Source organism: Micromesistius poutassou (assembly GCF_964030765.1).
Source record: "Micromesistius poutassou genome assembly, chromosome: 13".
Lineage (NCBI taxonomy): Eukaryota > Metazoa > Chordata > Actinopteri > Gadiformes > Gadidae > Micromesistius > Micromesistius poutassou.
Window position 1 is genome coordinate 3698260 of NC_140283.1, and position 17502 is coordinate 3715761.

At 42.6% G+C, this 17502-nt stretch overlaps 3 protein-coding genes across 3 annotated transcripts; 2 read left to right on the forward strand and 1 right to left on the reverse strand.

Moving 5' to 3' along the window:
• Positions 1-2508: 2508 nt before the first annotated feature.
• On the reverse strand, positions 2509-7439 carry cib2 (calcium and integrin binding family member 2; the record flags this gene model as incomplete). Its single annotated transcript, XM_084477951.1, has 6 exons — positions 2509-2530; positions 2854-3049; positions 3176-3323; positions 4350-4461; positions 6088-6122; positions 7389-7439. The coding sequence occupies 6 exons, from the start codon at positions 7437-7439 to the stop codon at positions 2509-2511; spliced, it is 564 nt and encodes a 187-aa protein (XP_084334077.1).
• A 946-nt stretch (positions 7440-8385) lies between these two features.
• On the forward strand, positions 8386-12567 carry lrrc61 (leucine rich repeat containing 61). The gene is made up of 9 exons (XM_084476780.1): positions 8386-8504; positions 9912-10007; positions 10091-10237; positions 10753-10813; positions 10934-11019; positions 11119-11184; positions 11254-11322; positions 11759-11884; positions 12057-12567. Exons 1-9 carry the CDS (start codon positions 8474-8476, stop codon positions 12161-12163), a joined length of 789 nt encoding a protein of 262 aa, XP_084332906.1. The 5' UTR covers positions 8386-8473; the 3' UTR covers positions 12164-12567.
• A 418-nt stretch (positions 12568-12985) lies between these two features.
• idh3a (isocitrate dehydrogenase (NAD(+)) 3 catalytic subunit alpha) lies at positions 12986-16848 on the forward strand (the record flags this gene model as incomplete). The annotated part of the gene is made up of 12 exons (XM_084477762.1): positions 12986-13012; positions 13495-13554; positions 13963-14010; positions 14126-14209; positions 14665-14779; positions 14969-15156; positions 15407-15540; positions 15634-15736; positions 15842-15906; positions 16004-16088; positions 16341-16493; positions 16738-16848. 12 exons carry the CDS (start codon positions 12986-12988, stop codon positions 16819-16821), a joined length of 1146 nt encoding a protein of 381 aa, XP_084333888.1. The 3' UTR covers positions 16822-16848.
• Positions 16849-17502: the final 654 nt, after the last annotated feature.

The window sequence follows — 17502 nt, forward strand, 5'->3', positions numbered from 1 at the left end:
CTCCTTTCCTCATACCTGAGCTGTGCAGCGGTGCACCACTCTCTGGTGAGGTGCTGGAGGTTCCACTGGAGGCACCACACTATCAGTCCAGATCACATCGGGACCTTCTCCACTTCTCTTACGCATGCAAGCACACAAGCACATGCATGCACGCACACACACACACACACACACACACACACACACACATACACACACACACACACACACACACACACACACACACACACACACACACACACACACACACACACACACTTATGATTAGTAGAGGCAGTCAGTTTCAGAATGTCCACGTCACGAACAATTCCAGAATTAATATTGATATTAAATCAAAATCCTAATGTCATCACTCCTCCATAGTGAGCTGGAGGATTACATCACTAACATGTCATGGCGGCGGTCTTAATGTGTTCACATTAGAGGACAGGAGACACTGTTGCAACCTCACTGGAGTCCCTGGAGAACCAGTAACCAGGGCGGACCCGGGGCCAAAGGGACGTCTCTCAGCCAGACATAACGTTCCACCAGCGCCCCCTGGAGGGTAAATCACCCGATGTGGAGCCCTGAATGAGGGGCCCCTCAGCACTGCATCACGGTGGATATGAATGAGGGGGCCCCTCAGCACTGCATCACGGTGGGTATGAATGAGGGGGCCCCTCAGCACTGCATCACGGTGGGTATGAATGAGGGGCCCCTCAGCACTGCATCAGGGTGGATATGAATGAGGGGCCCTCAGCACTGCATCACGGTGGGTATGAATGAGGGGGCCCTCAGCACTGCATCAGGGTGGATATGAATGAGGGGGCCCTTAGCACTGCATCATGGTGGGTATGAATGAGGGGGCCCTCAGCGCTGCATCACGGTGGATATGAATGAGGGGCCCTCAGCACTGCATCACGGTGGGTATGAATGAGGGGGCCCTCAGCACTGCATCAGGGTGGATATGAATGAGGGGGCCCTTAGCACTGCATCATGGTGGGTATGAATGAGGGGGCCCTCAGCACTGCATCACGGTGGATATGAATGAGGGGCCCCTCAGCGCTGCATCAGGGTGGGAATGGGAGCAGCGGCCTCGTAAAGGGGGAGGACTTTACACCATGAGGGTTATCAGCAGATTAACACGCTGTCCTGGTGCTCCCCTTTCTTATGGCCCATCAGGATGCTTTATGGACCATTATGCAACCTTCAACCGTCATTTATATATATATATACACACTAACAACACATATATAACATAACATTAACATAACATACATATAACATAACATTACTACATCAGATATATTATAAATATATACATATATATATATATATATATATATATATATATATGTATATATCATAACCGCCTTATACATATTTTTTATATATATGTATATGTATACATATATGATGTGGTTATGTCAAATGTTTTATATATATATACAAAACACATCTATAACATATATGTAACATATATGACCTAAAGGCCTCCCTTGTGTTTCTGCAGGAGGGCTGGGCCAGTGAGGCAGTGGGCAGCAGGGCAGGGGGTGATGTTAGTGGGGAGTGCTGCGCTGGCTAATGCTTAATGGGCTCCTTCAGGTTCCTCATTATGGGATATTGGCTGCGGTTTGCACATGCATCCCTGCATCCCTGCACTGAACGGATCTTATAACCACCATACCACCTATTGAAATCACTGTTATATGTATATATAATGTCACTCATAATCGAAAATGTATTTTATATGTTCATGCTAAATATGAGATAATAAAGAGATAATTAATATCAGGACACAAAGGAAATGTTTTTATTTCTACTTCATTTAAGTTAAGCAAATACCACCAAATTTACATGAAATTGCTGAAAAATCCATATCCAAGAGCTATAGGTCAGACATATTAGATATGATGAGGAGATGGAGACAATACAGAGCCCTTCATTCAACAGAGAAAACACCACGATATGATTGTCATCATGCTCCGGATACATTAGGACCAAACCTAGATATATAAAATCCTACAATATCGCAGAAAATTAAATAAACATTGCATAGATTATACATGAGTAGAAATCCCTTCTATGGTTTCAATATGAGTTTTGTGCTTTAGTTTCTCTCAATTCTTACAATTTTTTAATCATTGAATATATTTTGTGGTTAAGGTGATCAATGGGGCTGTACCGTATGCAGTAACTCCTCTTGCCATACCTGTGAAAATGGTCTTTCGCTCCAGACTTTAGTTCGATAAAATGACAGTAAACAGGATTATTTGGCAGCAATTATTCTGCCTTTAAATCAAATACCTAGAAAAAAGATTCTTCAACACGTGACCGAGAATGGTCAAGCCCTATTACATGAGACCCTTTGAATGTGAAGAAACGTGTGTTTCACCGAGAAACTCAGAAGACTGGAGGACCAGGAGTTCTGGGTTGACTTCCCAGGCAGGGGGATGGAGGTTCTGCCCTCTGCTCAGGACATGGAGTGGGTCTCCATCAACCAGCTGTCTTGTTTTCCATTGAGCCCTCCTAGATTCGTATATGGAAGGTGCTAGATTCACACAAAAGACAACATCACAAATAAGCACTTTTAGAGACTAGCATTGAAAAAGTTATTGTGCATTAAAATGAAGGTCCACATAAACACCTAGTATCGGTATCTTTATAAAATACATGAACAATGCATGGAGGATTCCAATTGGATAGCCAGCAGCTAAGCCGGTTTAGATATAAATGAATAAACCAGGTTAGGCTCGTAATGGCATTAAAAGGACACAGTGTCAGCTGACGATCCTGACTAGTAGACCATACGTCTACTCTTCAACCGTATATATAACGAGGAACCGAAACCGGCCTGAGTGTGCGTCAGAATACCTGAGGAAGTCAGGAGCCCTGGTGATCATGTTCTCAAAGTCAGCGAAGGACAGCTTGTGGTCCCCGTCCAGGTCGGCCTCCTCGATGGCCTTCTCACACACCAGCTGCACCTCCTCCTCCGTCAGCTCCTCCTTGGTCAGCCGGTTCAGGGTCTGCTCTAAGTCCTCCTTACAAAGGAAATTATCCACATTGAAATCTGCAGGCAACACACACACACACACACACACACACACACACACACACGCACACAAAGAATAGATTTGACTTTTCACGTCATCTTACAAATTTCCACGCACTTGAGTGTGTCATTTCTATTGTTTACCATATATTTTGAAGGCAAATATGGCCTTCAGCTCTCTGGGGGCCATTTCACTGAGGACAGAAAACATGTCCACAAAGTCATTGAAGCTTTGGTTCCCCAAGCCGTCTTCTGAGAAGGATTCCACTATCCTGGTCCGGAACGGGTTTTCCTGCACAAGAGAGGACCAATATTCAAATCCATGTGTCACTTTATAAATAGCCCTATGGTGAGTTTATGTAAGGATACAAACAACCTAAATGCACGTATAAATAAATAAAACATTACAACAGAGGTTGAATGACCCTTCTCAGTTCCGTCACAGCCCCACTGTGTTTACAGGCACTGGTCTGCTACACAGATAAACCGCGGGCTAATAAACAGATGTGTTCTGCTGACCAGGGTGGACACGGTCGCTGACTCTGTCTATTGTCTGGTCTGAGGGGGTAGTTCTAATCCTATTACACGTCGTAGGTAGCTTCTGCTGCACATGTCATATCTCAGAAAGACAGACGATTCCTCACAGCCAATGATGTTTGTGAGTGGGTGTGTGTGTTGGCGGGTGGAATCATTTGAATGTTGGATTCCAAACAGGGACCAACCAAGCACTGATCCATACATTCCTGTAACCCGGATGGCTTAAGGGAGAAACCCAGCCGTACTATTTCCCCCAACAGAGGTGAATACATTATAATGCAAACCACTTTTGTGGAAATAAGAGCCAATCACATCGTAGGCCTTGTGTGAGACTGAGACGTCACGTGCTAAAGGTTTTTGTTTTGAGCCATCTTAAAGCATCCGTGCTCCCATCCAATCATGTTCCAGAGAAAGACCTCAGAGGAGGCAGGACAGCATAACCAGGTCTTATAGGTGGTACACAGGAGACATGGGGGGTGAACGCAGGAGAACAATATTTATTTTGTATTCTTCTCCACGTTAATTCTAAACTAGTCCCTCAAAGGACAACAGCCTGTGTTTCGCCTATAAAATGATACTTTCATATTGCACATTCACTTTCACAAGCACTGAATGAACAGTGATGTCAGCAACTCAAAACAAATGATGTCTGATAAAAAAACACTTCTCTGTGTAGTCATTAGCTAACAACCTTGCTACTCACTGTACACAAAAAGTGAAAGTGTCATTATCGTCGTGGTAAAAGAATATAATGCAACCTCGACCAGTGGGTTCATCTTACGTTGAGTTCTGGCATGGCTACTATTAGCGCTAAGGGCAGTTTACAGTCCGGCTCTTTGGTGTAGTCCATAGGCACCAGATGTGGCGCCAGCTCATGATACCTGCCATGCAACCTGAGCACAGAGGAGAGGAAGGTCAGCACCCATAACGATAACCCATCATCAACTGTATTATCCTCTTCTTTTAATTCTGCTGCTATGACAACCTGTTAAAAAAATAAATAATGCCATCAATCGCAATAAAAACAGAGGCATATGTCCCATGATAAGATGTTACGTGTGCAGGATTTGACAGAACATAAATATGACTTAATCACTATCTATGCAGGTGCCTGTATACCTTAGAAACCCAGCATTTAAAATTTACAATTATATGACATTTGTTTTATATTTGTGCTCAATATCCGCACTAGAGACGTAGGAAAGAGTGAATAATGTTGATGTATTATCCATCTATGTCACCAGTATATTATCTATGTCCACCACTCCTGCAGATGGAGGCCCCTGGACCTCAGTGCGTGGGCCCACAGTCAGCCATGACTATCTTTACGGTGGACCTGGCATAATTATGTCATAATGTGTGCAGCAGGAGACAGAAGCTAGAGGTGGTTTATGAAGGTCATAAAGTGCAGCCCTCCATTACGCTCCGTGCTGACACTTGATTCAGCCTCCGCCGTTGTGCTGGCCTTGCAATCAGAGCCCATTCAATGTTCTCCCTAGGGGAAATAGCTCAATGGATATGGCTAACGCTAAAGAAATTGGAATTGGGTAGATATGGGTGTTTGAATCATTCAAAAATATTAAGTCCATACAATTGAATAATTCGAACACTTTGTGTGGGATAGGTATAGCACCACTAAAGCATAGAACAATCATTACATAGATGTGGAATATCCTGCAAAATGCATATTGGCATGCCCAATCGAATGCTTTTCTTGATCTGCTGTATGACCATACCAGTCAGCCTAGCATATTTGCAAACAAGTAAGTAATTCAAAGTTAAACGTTAACTGTCTCACTGTAAAGGCTCTGTGGTTCATATTATAAAGGTATAATCCTAATCTACACTTGACCCAAAAAATGGAAGGACTAAAGAACACTGAATAGATTACATACATGCATGCACTATGGAGGAATGAGACTTCAAATCAGATCCCTTCCTTAAGGGACCCAGATGCCTTTACTAAGATACTCTGTAGGTGATATTCTAGAAGAGGGCAACATTTTTGCCAGTATCTGCTTTTTAATTTCCTAAAGTAGTCATTCAATCTTCCAACCTCAACCACGTTAATGGCAGACCTGAAACATGAGGCCGGTGCATCAATCCAATTAGATAAGGAAGCAAAGAATGTGTTTAATTGATGAGGATTTGATGGAGAAGGCGGCAGGAAGAGGGGATCTCAGCCCTCCTTGATGTCATTTTACACCCGCTGTGCCGTCATAATGTGGCCAATGTCTTGGCACTGTAGTGAATTGTCAAGGTTTGGTCAGAATAAGTGGAAGATGACACTGATGAGGGAGCAGTTGTTAGTACGCCCAAGGTCATAGGGTCACAATGGTTAAAGTAGACTTGAACCTCTGTTCAAAGACTAAAATGATATGGTATTACATCCCACCAGGATTTTGCATCATAAAAACAAATGTTCCAGCCGTGTTTGGAGATGATTTGCTTTCCCTTCCACGCTTCCAAACCTCGCTCAAAGCTTTGGGCAGGGATTACCAAACAAAAGGCTTACTTACCGAAGAATTTCCTTGCGAGTGAAAAATGTGCAGTCCTGAGAAGAGAAAAAGGATAAGGTCTGATGGATGATTATTCTTTATACATCTTATATAACAGCTCTCTGAAGAAAGAAGAGACACAGAGGGATCCTCAGATCATCATATAGAATAATTAGGGGTCTCTAACTTCACCAAGCGAAGAGATCCTGTGTCTACATGTTGCAGCCTGCTATTTGCAATGGAACTGAGACAAAGGAAATTGTCAGTCAGTTAGCTGAAGCTGTCTTCACAATTGCACATTATATAATCACTCCACACCCTCTACATTGCTAAGAATATTGTTTCATTCAAATGTAGGATATTTTTTTGTGATGTCACAAATGTTGGCATATTTTGAAGCTTTGACGACATAAATATCAAATAAGTTGTGATACATGATCCTTTATGCTAATAGCTGATGGATTGATTTAATATAATTATGTAATTCTGATATGGAGTTCGAAATTCGTCATGTATTGAAGTTCAAGCAATAAAAAGCAATCTGTGGAATATAACGTCTTGGTCATATTCTAAACAGATATTCTCAAACAAAATTAACAGGTAAAGTGACCGCATATTTGACGACATTCCTTCAGCCACGCAATTGTTTCTCCAATGTCACAAATCCTTCGGTGGAGAAATAGATAGCAGCTCGTGTCTCACAAGGTCTGTGATGAGCAAGGAGAAACCCTAGGAGCTGTCCAGCACTGAGTGATCTCCGGGGAGTAGAGTTTCAAGACACGTTATCCCTGGGTCTTTACATCAATTATTAAACCACGCAGCGGCACACAAGAATCCCGTGTGAATGAACGATGAGGCTTTATGTTTGAAACATGTTTCACATGTTTCACATGTTTTGTGTTTGAACATTCTATGACATTCTTTGATACGATATGTGTTGTGTTTTAGGTTGCAATAGAGAGGACCTCAGTAGTAGGGGGACATGGGAGTAATAAAGCCCATTGCCCAACCAATCAAAAGGCTCTCCTATTTTACCTTTTTGAGTGTTCAGCATTGGTCAGATCACTTAAAACCTAAGGGACTAAGGTGCTATGAATGCTTATCAAATTGCACAGTCATGATAGATTATCTCTGTTCCACTTAACATACTCAGTGTTAGAATATTCATATATATAATATCAATAGAATGGATAAATAACCAACACAATTTCATTGTTAGTAGTATTGTTAAACAGCCTTCTATTGCAAACTATTATAGCCTCACTCAAGTAACAGTATTTTTAAGAGATGGCACAAACATGTAAACATTAATGCAGGCTTACCTGATATGCATCGAGTTGTTCATCGGTAAATATTGTTTGCTTATTACCCATCTTAATCGAGTAATACTTTTCTGGGTCACATTCATAACACTGAAAGTCTCATGTGTTTGCTCAAACACAGGCATTTAGGTAGAAGTGAAGGACTCCAAATAAATGTCCACTGCAAAACCTCTGCAAGTTGTTGTTGTTTTTGGAAGTAACTTCTAGCATCGATTCAAAATCAATCATAGACACGACCGAGAGCACCAAAAACGGAAAGGATAGGGAAGTTCCATCGGAGCGCTGTGGAGACGCTCCTGCTGGTTTTCAGCACCGGCTGCTGTCCACTGAGCGGCGGGAAGAAACAACCACCCTGCAGGCCAGGCAGAGCTGCACGCCGCTAGGGGGCGTCCACTGGGAGGGCGGTAAGTGACGTCAGGGTGGTCTGTGTTGGTTAACGCCCGTTTAGGAATTATTAATTCTTTAAGGGATGGATAATTTGCTTAGTTCTACGTCAGTGCACAAGACGGTATTCAGGATTACTTCGAATGAACTGATATGTGCCGATGCGTCTTGTTTGAGATTTCAGCTTTGTTTAACTATGTGTTGTTACATTTATTACATTCAGAACATATGAGAACGTGTTCCTCTGCACTTGAAATGCACTCCCAGACCGATTCGCATTCTTTCAGTTTTTAAGTTGGCAAATCATATCGTTGTTTTTGGTATTTTATGGTTCTAATTTAATTAATGTAGAATACCTGTTGCTCTGCTAATAGTCTCTCAACAGTTGAGAGGATGCAATCAACACTGAACATGACGTCACGTCACGGTGCACCCTGCTGGACCCCTGGGGTGCTGGCGTCACGGTGCATGCACCCCTGCTGGGCTGCTGAGGTGATGACGTCGCGGTGCACCCTGCTGGGGGTGATGACGTCGCGGTGCACCCTGCCGGGCTGCTGAGGTGATGCCACCTGCGCCGCTGTCAGTGTGTACTCCGCACCAATGACGACTCCACACTTCCACATGACTGCACTTCCCCACAGGACACACTGTTGAATTATTATAGTTTAAACGCAAAGAGCAGGTGGCGAACGTTTTTCAGGATGGACTCGAAGCGGGAAAAAGACCAGGGAGGTAAGTTGTGGTGGATAGCTTGTTGCTATACGACGCTGTTGCTAGCAAACAAACAGCACACCCTGAGCGGGCTGCCCTGTCGTTCAGCAGGCTCACACCGTGCGGGTCATTCACTGCTGCAGCTACAACCACGAGCAACAGCACTGTCATTTCATAAACTTAACCCTCAACTGCTGTCTATCGAACCATCATCATCATCAGTCCCTTCCGTTAGCCGAGCAACCTGCTACTGGCTGTTAGCCATATGGGCTAGCGTCCCCCTGCAGCTTGTCTCTCCTAGCCTAACATCCCCCCTGCAGCTTATCTCTCCTAGCCTGATGTCCCCCTGCAGCTTGTCTCTCCTAGCCTGACGTCCCCCTGCAGCTTGTCTCTCCTAGCCTGACGTCCCCCTGCAGCTTGTCTCTCCTAGCCTAGCGTCCCCCTGCAGCTTGTCTCTCCTAGCCTAATATTCCCCTGCAGCTTGTCTCTCCTTGCCTAACATCCCCCCTGCAGCTTGTCTCTCCTAGCCTGACGTCCCCCTGCAGCTTGTCTCTCCTAGCCTGACGTCCCCTTGCAGCTTGTCTCTCCTAGCCTGACGTCCCCCTGCAGCTTGTCTCTCCTAGCCTGACGTCCCCCTGCAGCTTGTCTCTCCTAGCCTAGCGTCCCCCTGCAGCTTGTCTCTCCTAGCCTGACGTCCCCCTGCAGCTTGTCTCTCCTAGCCTATGCTGTTTGTCCGCAGACACCCGTTCAGGTTTAGCCATTGCATTGATTCTGTTCACTCCATCAACTCTTCAATCAGCTCAGCTTAAATCAACAGAATGCACTCATCCCCACCAAATGGAACAGAATAAGCTAACAACACGACAGGCTGTTAGAGTCCATGAGTAGTCAGGGGTTATGTCCTGCTCTAGGATGCCTGGAGGTAGACTGCATACGTTTGGGAGCGAACCCAGGACAATTGTTGCTGAAAATCAAACGGCCTATCATTGATTTTTTATTTTATTAAAAGCTAACCCTACTACACTATCATACCCCTATATCAATGACCAATAATTATTCAAATAATTAATCCCATTATTATTTCTGTGTAGGGTCCTGTTTAAGTCAGACATTCGGAAAAGTGGGATGAAAATAGTGTGCTTCAAACCATACAAGCAAAGAGGAAAGGAACACATTTCATCGTACATCTTAATCACAGTCTCTAGACAGCCAAATCTGTGGGCTGTATGATTTATATGTTAAGCTTCTATTTATAGAAGCTGTTGTCTGTCTCTTCCTTTAGGACAAAGAACAGACAACCCTAGTCTCTCCCACTCATGTCCTGCAGCCGAATGACTCACGCCCACGGAGTGTTTGTTGTCTTTATATAATGCAATGTACAGCGTGTGTTCGCCTAGTCTCTACCGCAGTCTTTTGTCACTCTTTCAGATGCAGACTTTGAGAAAATAACTGCAGTGCTGCTGAAGTCCCGCACAGGCGAATTTGATCTAGAATCTATTTTGTTTCTCAAGTTCAGAGGACTTGGTAAGACAATTCCAATAAGATTAACATATCTATGATTCATGTGTTGTATTTCATTATGCATTGAGTATGTGTTTGTGCTGCAGGAATACATGATCTTGGATGTATTGGGGAGTGCACAAGCTTGGAGAGATTGGACCTGTCTGGAAATAACATAACAAATCTAGCTCCTCTCGCCTCTCTGAGGATTCTGGTCGTACTTAATGTCTCTGCCAACCGCATTTCCAATTTGGGTAAGAATGAATTCATGCTTAAAGGTGCATTGTGTAGTATTTATTGTCATCTAGCGAACGGGAGAGGCAGAAATGGTAAGTAATCATACTAAATATGTTTTGATAATATGTAACAGATAATCCCATGAAAATAAGAATGGTATTTTTGTTTTGTTAGAATGATCCCTTTATGGCGTATCTCTTCCACTGAGCCCGCCATGTTGCACCACTGTGTATCTACAGTAGCCCAGAACAGACAAACGGCTGTAGAGACAACAAGTTTTTAATGTGATGATCATAATCACAATCCTTCTTGTAAGCCATGACCTATAGTTGTACAGTTGTATAGTTGGACTAAAAAACTAAAAGTTATGAATCTATCAAGGGAATCATTGCTGAAGATTCAGAGGTTTGAATCTTCAACCTCACCGCTAGAGGCCACAAAGCCCTAAGTTATGTTGGATTTCCGTTCTATATATGCTGAAGTAGTGATGCACTTCTGACCTTTTCTCTTGTATTGCTTCCATCCATTCCAGAACCCCTTTCTAGTTGCGACAGTTTACAGAGTTTGAATGTGGCTGGTAATGTCATATCCAGGTATTAATGAATGTTTTTGGGCAAAATCATTCAAAAACTATTATTTATTGATGTGATTAATACGTGACTCCTGTGGAACAGCTTGTTATTGTAATTACCATGAAACCTTTCTTTTGTCAGCATCGAGACACTCCAATGCCTTCAGTCTTTAAGAAAGCTTGAGAGTATACGACTAAAGGACAACACTTATAATTATACTAATCCGGGTGAGTTAAATGAAAAGTCATCTTCAGACAAATGAAATAATCCCATGAATAAAGCTCTGATATAATGTGCAATATATTGTAAACCTTCTTTTCTTTTAGTATGCAGGAACTCATTGTATAGAACCATTCTGCTTGAGATGTTTGCCAACATCAAAGTCCTAGATGGTAAGATTAATAATTTGTTATCCTTCAACTAGCTGTGTGTATTAGGTTGTAAAATATCTTTATTTGTAGGTGAACGAGTTGTGGGACGCGGAAGTGACCTGTATCAACTATGCAAAGACATTGATGACACTATAAAAGGTAATTCATTAATCACTTATTCCATTTGATTGCGATCATCTCATGAGCGTTGGTTACGACCCCCTGGTCTAGGGTATAGAGGGTATCATCTCATGAGCGTTGGTTACGACCCCCTGGTCTAGGGTATAGAGGGGGTGACATAAAGAGGACTCAAACACCACAGATGCTGGGTTTCAAAGTTAAACAAAGTATTATTTGGAATAAAGAAAAAATACCAAGCAGGAGGTTGGTCAGGGTGAGCCTGAGAATTAATAATAAACAAGACAGGACTTGCCTTACAACAAAATAATCTTTCTTTTAGCCCAACAGAAAAAAAGACGGGTAAGCCTAGCTCCCTGTATCAACTAGAGAAGCGGTGGGTTTACTGTGCTGTTCTTTACCAGGCTGATGGGGATCCTAATAAAACCTTGAAACCTTCTTCTCTGCCAACGTCTAGCTGGAACATACAAAAACGGACAACTGACCGAACATCTGGATTACAAACCATGGGTGGAAGATAACTATTGGGAAATAAAGAGGTCGAACAATGCCATCGTTGAAGAAGCCTACAAGCAGTTCAACGGTAAAGTTTGTATTTAAGGACAGTTCTGGTCTGGTGCTATATTGTCAATGTTAACATTTGGGTCAATATTGTCCTTTTGAGTACAATTTCATCCAAAACGGTTTCTCTATACTTCTCTATAATCTATCTCTATACTGTACTATACTATCTCTTGTCTGTGTGACCTCACCAGATGTGCTTCATGAATGCAGACTCCTGAACAGCAGAGCCACGCACATGATTTCACAGACTGAGCGATCAATGAGCCTGAAGAAGCAGCCAAAGCAGTACACTGTATAAACATGCTGTTATCGTACCATCGGTTGTATTCATATGAAGTGTTCATGACTTGTACTGTATTTTTCCTAACAACTATTATCCTAATGCATACAGCATTGTTGCCTACATACTATTGCAATTAATGATATTTGAAAAATGTGTGTTTAAGAGATGCAGTTGAGAGGTTTAAACTAAAGTCATATTTACTACCCTCAGGCTTCTGTGAATATTTGTTTACTAGCATAATGTTCGTTCATGCACCTTGCATTAACACTAGCTTTGGCAAGGGAAGGCTGCTTTAAAACTTGTAGTTTTTTGGTAAAGCTGCTTGATTTTACATCGCTAGATCATTTTGGGATAGTGTCCTTTTGTGCTTGCTTTGAAACTAACTTTTGCAAAGAGCGACTGAAAGATTGTTGTAGCTTTTTTACTTGTTTTGTATTTTCTATGTTTACCCATGTTACATTGACAATGTAACAATACATTTGCCGTTGATTGGTCCTATTCATTTCTACAATGATCCCGTCTTTCTGTAATGATTAAAACGTTCTCCCTTACTTGTCCTGTGTGCAACCTGCTTGTTAATTTCCCACATGAGCTACACAGGTCTTAATAACGTACCAGGTAGATGTAACCAATATACATAGACAGAAAGTTACTTGTACATAAACGGGAGATATAAAAAAAATCTAAAACGAATGTATCTAGCGCCATCTAGTGGTGATCGGGCAGACTGCAAAGTACATGGTCAGATCACGTGGGGTCCTCCCATTGAAATGAACTGAACCGTGGTTGACGTCTGCCTATGCCTCTATCGCGCTAGTAGCCATACCAACTGCTGCCATGGCAGGAAGCACATGGAGGACCGCAGTGAGTCTCCGCACTGACATGTGTATCGCTGTGTTATAACGCAATGTAGTAGTGGTTATGTTTGTAGATTATCTGGAAGGTCGAAGAGGCCGTGGTGTCCTCGCGACGCAGGCTACCTGTTTGCTGTAGCTATAGCAACCTGGTTACCTGGCTGCCCATCACTCAGAAGAGGGTCGTCACGGTCCTCCTCTGAGCGCCTTTGATATGACAGCTGTAGCGCAGAGCACATGTCACACTCACACACAGCATTTAATCACAAGTGATTGTTTAATTACTGTGATCGTGTTTTTATCACGGCGGTGTTTTAATCTTTGTCAATGTCACATCGATATGCTAGCCTAAGGTGTGTGCCGCTAGTTAGCTGACGTCCCATTACTTCAGGTATTTGACTAGCTGGTTAGCCTTCCCTTATTTGACAATGTGTCGTTTGATGGTGATTTTAAAAAATGTGCAAGCAGGTCGTTTGATTATTTAATTTGCAGGTCTTTAACCTTCTGAGGAGGTGGGGCCTCAAGGACACAAAGGCTGTCACTGCTGACCAAGTAAACACACACACACACACACACACACACACACACACACACACACACACACACACACACACACAATTGTAATTGTTTTCTGATTCTATAGATTCCCCTATAATACTAACACTAATTGAAACCAACTACTTTAAATCTCCACTATGTGTCATTGATATACCAAAACATGCATCATACCCTGTGACCCATCTAATACATCTATTTTTCCAACATTTGATCATGAAATCTCTTTGTGTGGTATTAAAGATTGCTTTATACAAATTGTATCTGTTAATGGACCGCCACTTAACTGTTTTGATGTTTAAGCAACTTTCTGATTAGTTCTTGTGAAAATTGTTTCTTAGAAAGCCATTCATCTTTCATGTTGCATATGCATCCTCTCATACTTCCCTCCTGTTAACCCTACAGGTCCCACAAGCCCATAGAGAGCAGCGTCCCCTGGCCAGCGTCCATGGAGTACGTATTTGAATCGTCATAGTTCTTGTCTGACAAAGAACATAAGGCATACTTTTTATTTAATGAAAATATATTGAACGCTGGCCATTTTTGTTTACTGTAATTCCCCTCTCAGATGCAGACGGTGACACTAATCCCTGGGGATGGAATCGGTCCCGAGATCTCCACTGCTGTGATGAGGATATTTGAAGCAGCTCAAGTGAGTACTTTGAAAGGAGCTTTCACTGTTGTTGACATTGATATGGCAACAACTGCGATATGAGGGTTGTCAACAACTCCGTCAACAATCCCATCCGCCCGCAATCCAACACAACAATCCCGTCCGCCCGCAATCCAACACATTAATCCCGTCCGCCCGCAATCCAACTCCCGTCCACCAACCCGTACCAACCATTCCCCCCGTCAACAATCCCGTCTGCCCGCAATCCAACACAACAATCCCGTCCGCCTGCAATCCAACACAATAATCCCGTCCGCCTGCAATCCAACCCCCCCCCCCCCCCCCCCCCCCCACCCTGTTATAATGTATATTTTTAACATTATAAAATTCTATCTATAAATTTCCAACCCTGCAGGGGGGCACCACACATTGCTACCTGGTCTGTGGGAAACACTGAATGGTATTAAGTATTAAACTGCGTATATGTGCTGTAGGTACCCATTCAGTGGGACGAGAGGAACGTCACAGCCATCCAAGGGCCAGGTGGTAACTGGATGATACCTCCAAACACAAAAGAATCAATGGACAGAAACAAAATTGGCCTCAAAGGTATTTAATAAGTCCTTTGAATTTATCATTTCATTAATGTTGATGTGATTAATAAGGGAATTGACATTCATATTGCTTCATGAACGTAACCTTGTTCCTGTGTTTTACACAAATTGTGTGAAAGGAGTCCATATTGGGTGATGTTTGCTTCAAGAACATTTATATTCAGTCACAACATTTTTCCTGCAGGTCCCTTGAAGACGCCAGTTGCAGCTGGCCATCCTTCGATGAACCTTCTCTTGAGAAAAACATTTGATCTGTACGCAAACGTACGCCCCTGTATGTCCATTGAGGGCTACAAGACCCCCTATACGGATGTGGACCTGGTTACCATACGAGAGAACACCGAGGGGGAATACAGCGGGATCGAACATGTGGTGAGAAACACCACCTTAACTAGCTGTGTCTTGCCCTGTACGTTTACCTGGTCTCTGAATCTGAAGCTGCTTTTCCCTGCCAAAGATTCTGTGCATGTGGTTATGTAATATATTATCAACAGATGTGTTTGGAGTTTTTTTTTTACGACTATCTTCCACCTGCATGTGGTAGTAGCAGTATCCTGATTGTATGCGTTGTCATATTGCAGTATTATATGTTAATATTTTATTCATTAAACTTGCATGGCAGATTGTAGATGGAGTTGTACAGAGCATAAAGCTCATCACAGAAGATGCAAGTGAACGTATTGCAAAGTACGCTTTTGAATATGCCGTTAATAACCAGCGCTCCAGTGTTACTGCGGTGCATAAGGCAAACATAATGTAAGTTGTAATCTAAACATCTTATTTTACGTGTCAGTCAACCCTTTACACACAAACTGAATTTTATGTTTGTCTAATTACCCATTTTTGCAGGCGCATGTCGGACGGTCTCTTTCTACGCAAATGTCGAGAAGCAGCCGAAAATTACAAAGATATCAAGTTCACTGAGATGTATTTGGATACTGTGTGTCTTAATGTAAGTACATGTTCATCGTAAAAAATATTTAAAATATACAAAACGTTGTTACTCGTAAAAACGTTTTTGCTTGAATTTCATCCAATATATGTATCTTCTACCCAGATGGTTCAGGACCCCACACAGTTTGACGTTCTAGTGATGCCAAATTTGTATGGCGACATACTAAGGTAAATTGCTTTCTTTAGTTTAAATAAAGAAACACATTTCTCCACTCAAATAAACTTCCAGCGCTAATCTAACGGCCTACTCTGCTTCTCCTGAAAGCGATCTTTGTGCTGGGCTCATCGGAGGGCTGGGCGTGACTCCCAGTGGGAACATTGGGACCAATGGGGTCGCCATCTTTGAATCGGTGGGTACATGAGTCATCACGCTTATTTAGTCCTTCTTAACATGGCCTGGTTTGTGTTTGTGGCTTGTGGCTGTCTCTGTTGTGTACGGGGAATGGGATTAACCTAGCAATCGTAAGTACTTGGCACTTGTTCTATGAACATCCTCACTGTACCGACAGCGATATATTGTTGTTTCTCTTCTTCTGACAAATGTACCTTTGCGTCTGTTAAATGCCCTAAATGTAAATGGTATATTTTCTTGTGAACTGCAGGTTCATGGAACTGCCCCGGACATAGCAGGAGCAGACCTGGCCAACCCCACGGCCCTGCTGCTCAGTGCCGTCATGATGCTGCGGCACATGGGGCTGCACGACCACGCCCAGAGGATCCAGACCGCCTGCTTCAACACCATACAAGACAAACGGGTACGCAGTGCCGCTGGGTCGGCCAGTGCAGGAATACGGACGATGTGACGATGTGTATAAGCTTGTACACGTTACACTGCCATTGCATTGAGTCGTTTAGCAGATGCATTTCTTCATAGTGTACAGTATATATATTTATATTAGTTCTCAATAGTTATATCTCGGAGTAACAGGGATGGTACATTTTAAAGTGCATTATAAAAGAAACACAAGTAACAAAGTCGGTCATGTGTTTGTGTTGAAGGTGCTGACGAAAGACCTGGGAGGAAACGCCAAGTGCTCAGAATTCACAGCGGCGATCTGTGAGAGGGTACAGGACTTGGACTGAAGAGGTGGTCTCCAGAGTCCAGGCAGGGCTGGATCCTCTCACTGCCTGAGCTTGTCGTCTTAATGTAGTTCATTAGTTACTTTCAGTTGTGCAAACCAAAAAGCAGAAGCACTGAAATAGATGACTCTTGAATAGCCAATATCATTCTGTGAGCACATCTTCATCTTAAACTGGAACATTTAAAGTATTAAGTTATTTATTTAATGTATTTATGTAATTAAGGCTGAGCCTTTAGGAGGAACTCTTTGAAATGAGAGTTCAAAGGAACCTATATGTTTGAAAGATGATGGAAAGTATGTATGCAAATGTATGATCGCTAAGATGAATGTTATTGTTGCTCGGGGATTGCCTGTCCTCATTTTACTAAGAGGCTAAACTGTGATCTGGTCAACCACAATCAATAAAACCTTAGACAAAAGATGAGATCAAACAGTGTGTTTCATTTGAGAGAACAAACAATATGACACAGGCGTGAATGACCGACCAGCTCAGAATAACGATGATTTCATGCTTGAATACTCACTCTCTGAGATCTGTATAGCAAGTAACAACGTTGTTATTGTATGATCTTGAACTATCTTTACTCGAGTGGTTATGCCATTGTTTTACTCAAATTGTTGTTTTACTTTCATTTTGTACATTACCAAATTAAAAATATATAATTTTCACTCAAAACATTTC

What these genes read in the sequence shown, in the direction of transcription:
- lrrc61 (XM_084476780.1), top strand. Translation starts at nt 8,474, where the DNA reads ATGGACTCGAAGCGGGAAAAAGACCAGGGAG. An exon ending in CATTGATGACACTATAAAAG is followed by an intron (nt 11,323 to 11,758) that starts GTAATTCATTAA and finishes GCCAACGTCTAG; the next exon opens with CTGGAACATACAAAAACGGA. An exon ending in AGCCTACAAGCAGTTCAACG is followed by an intron (nt 11,885 to 12,056) that starts GTAAAGTTTGTA and finishes TGACCTCACCAG; the next exon opens with ATGTGCTTCATGAATGCAGA.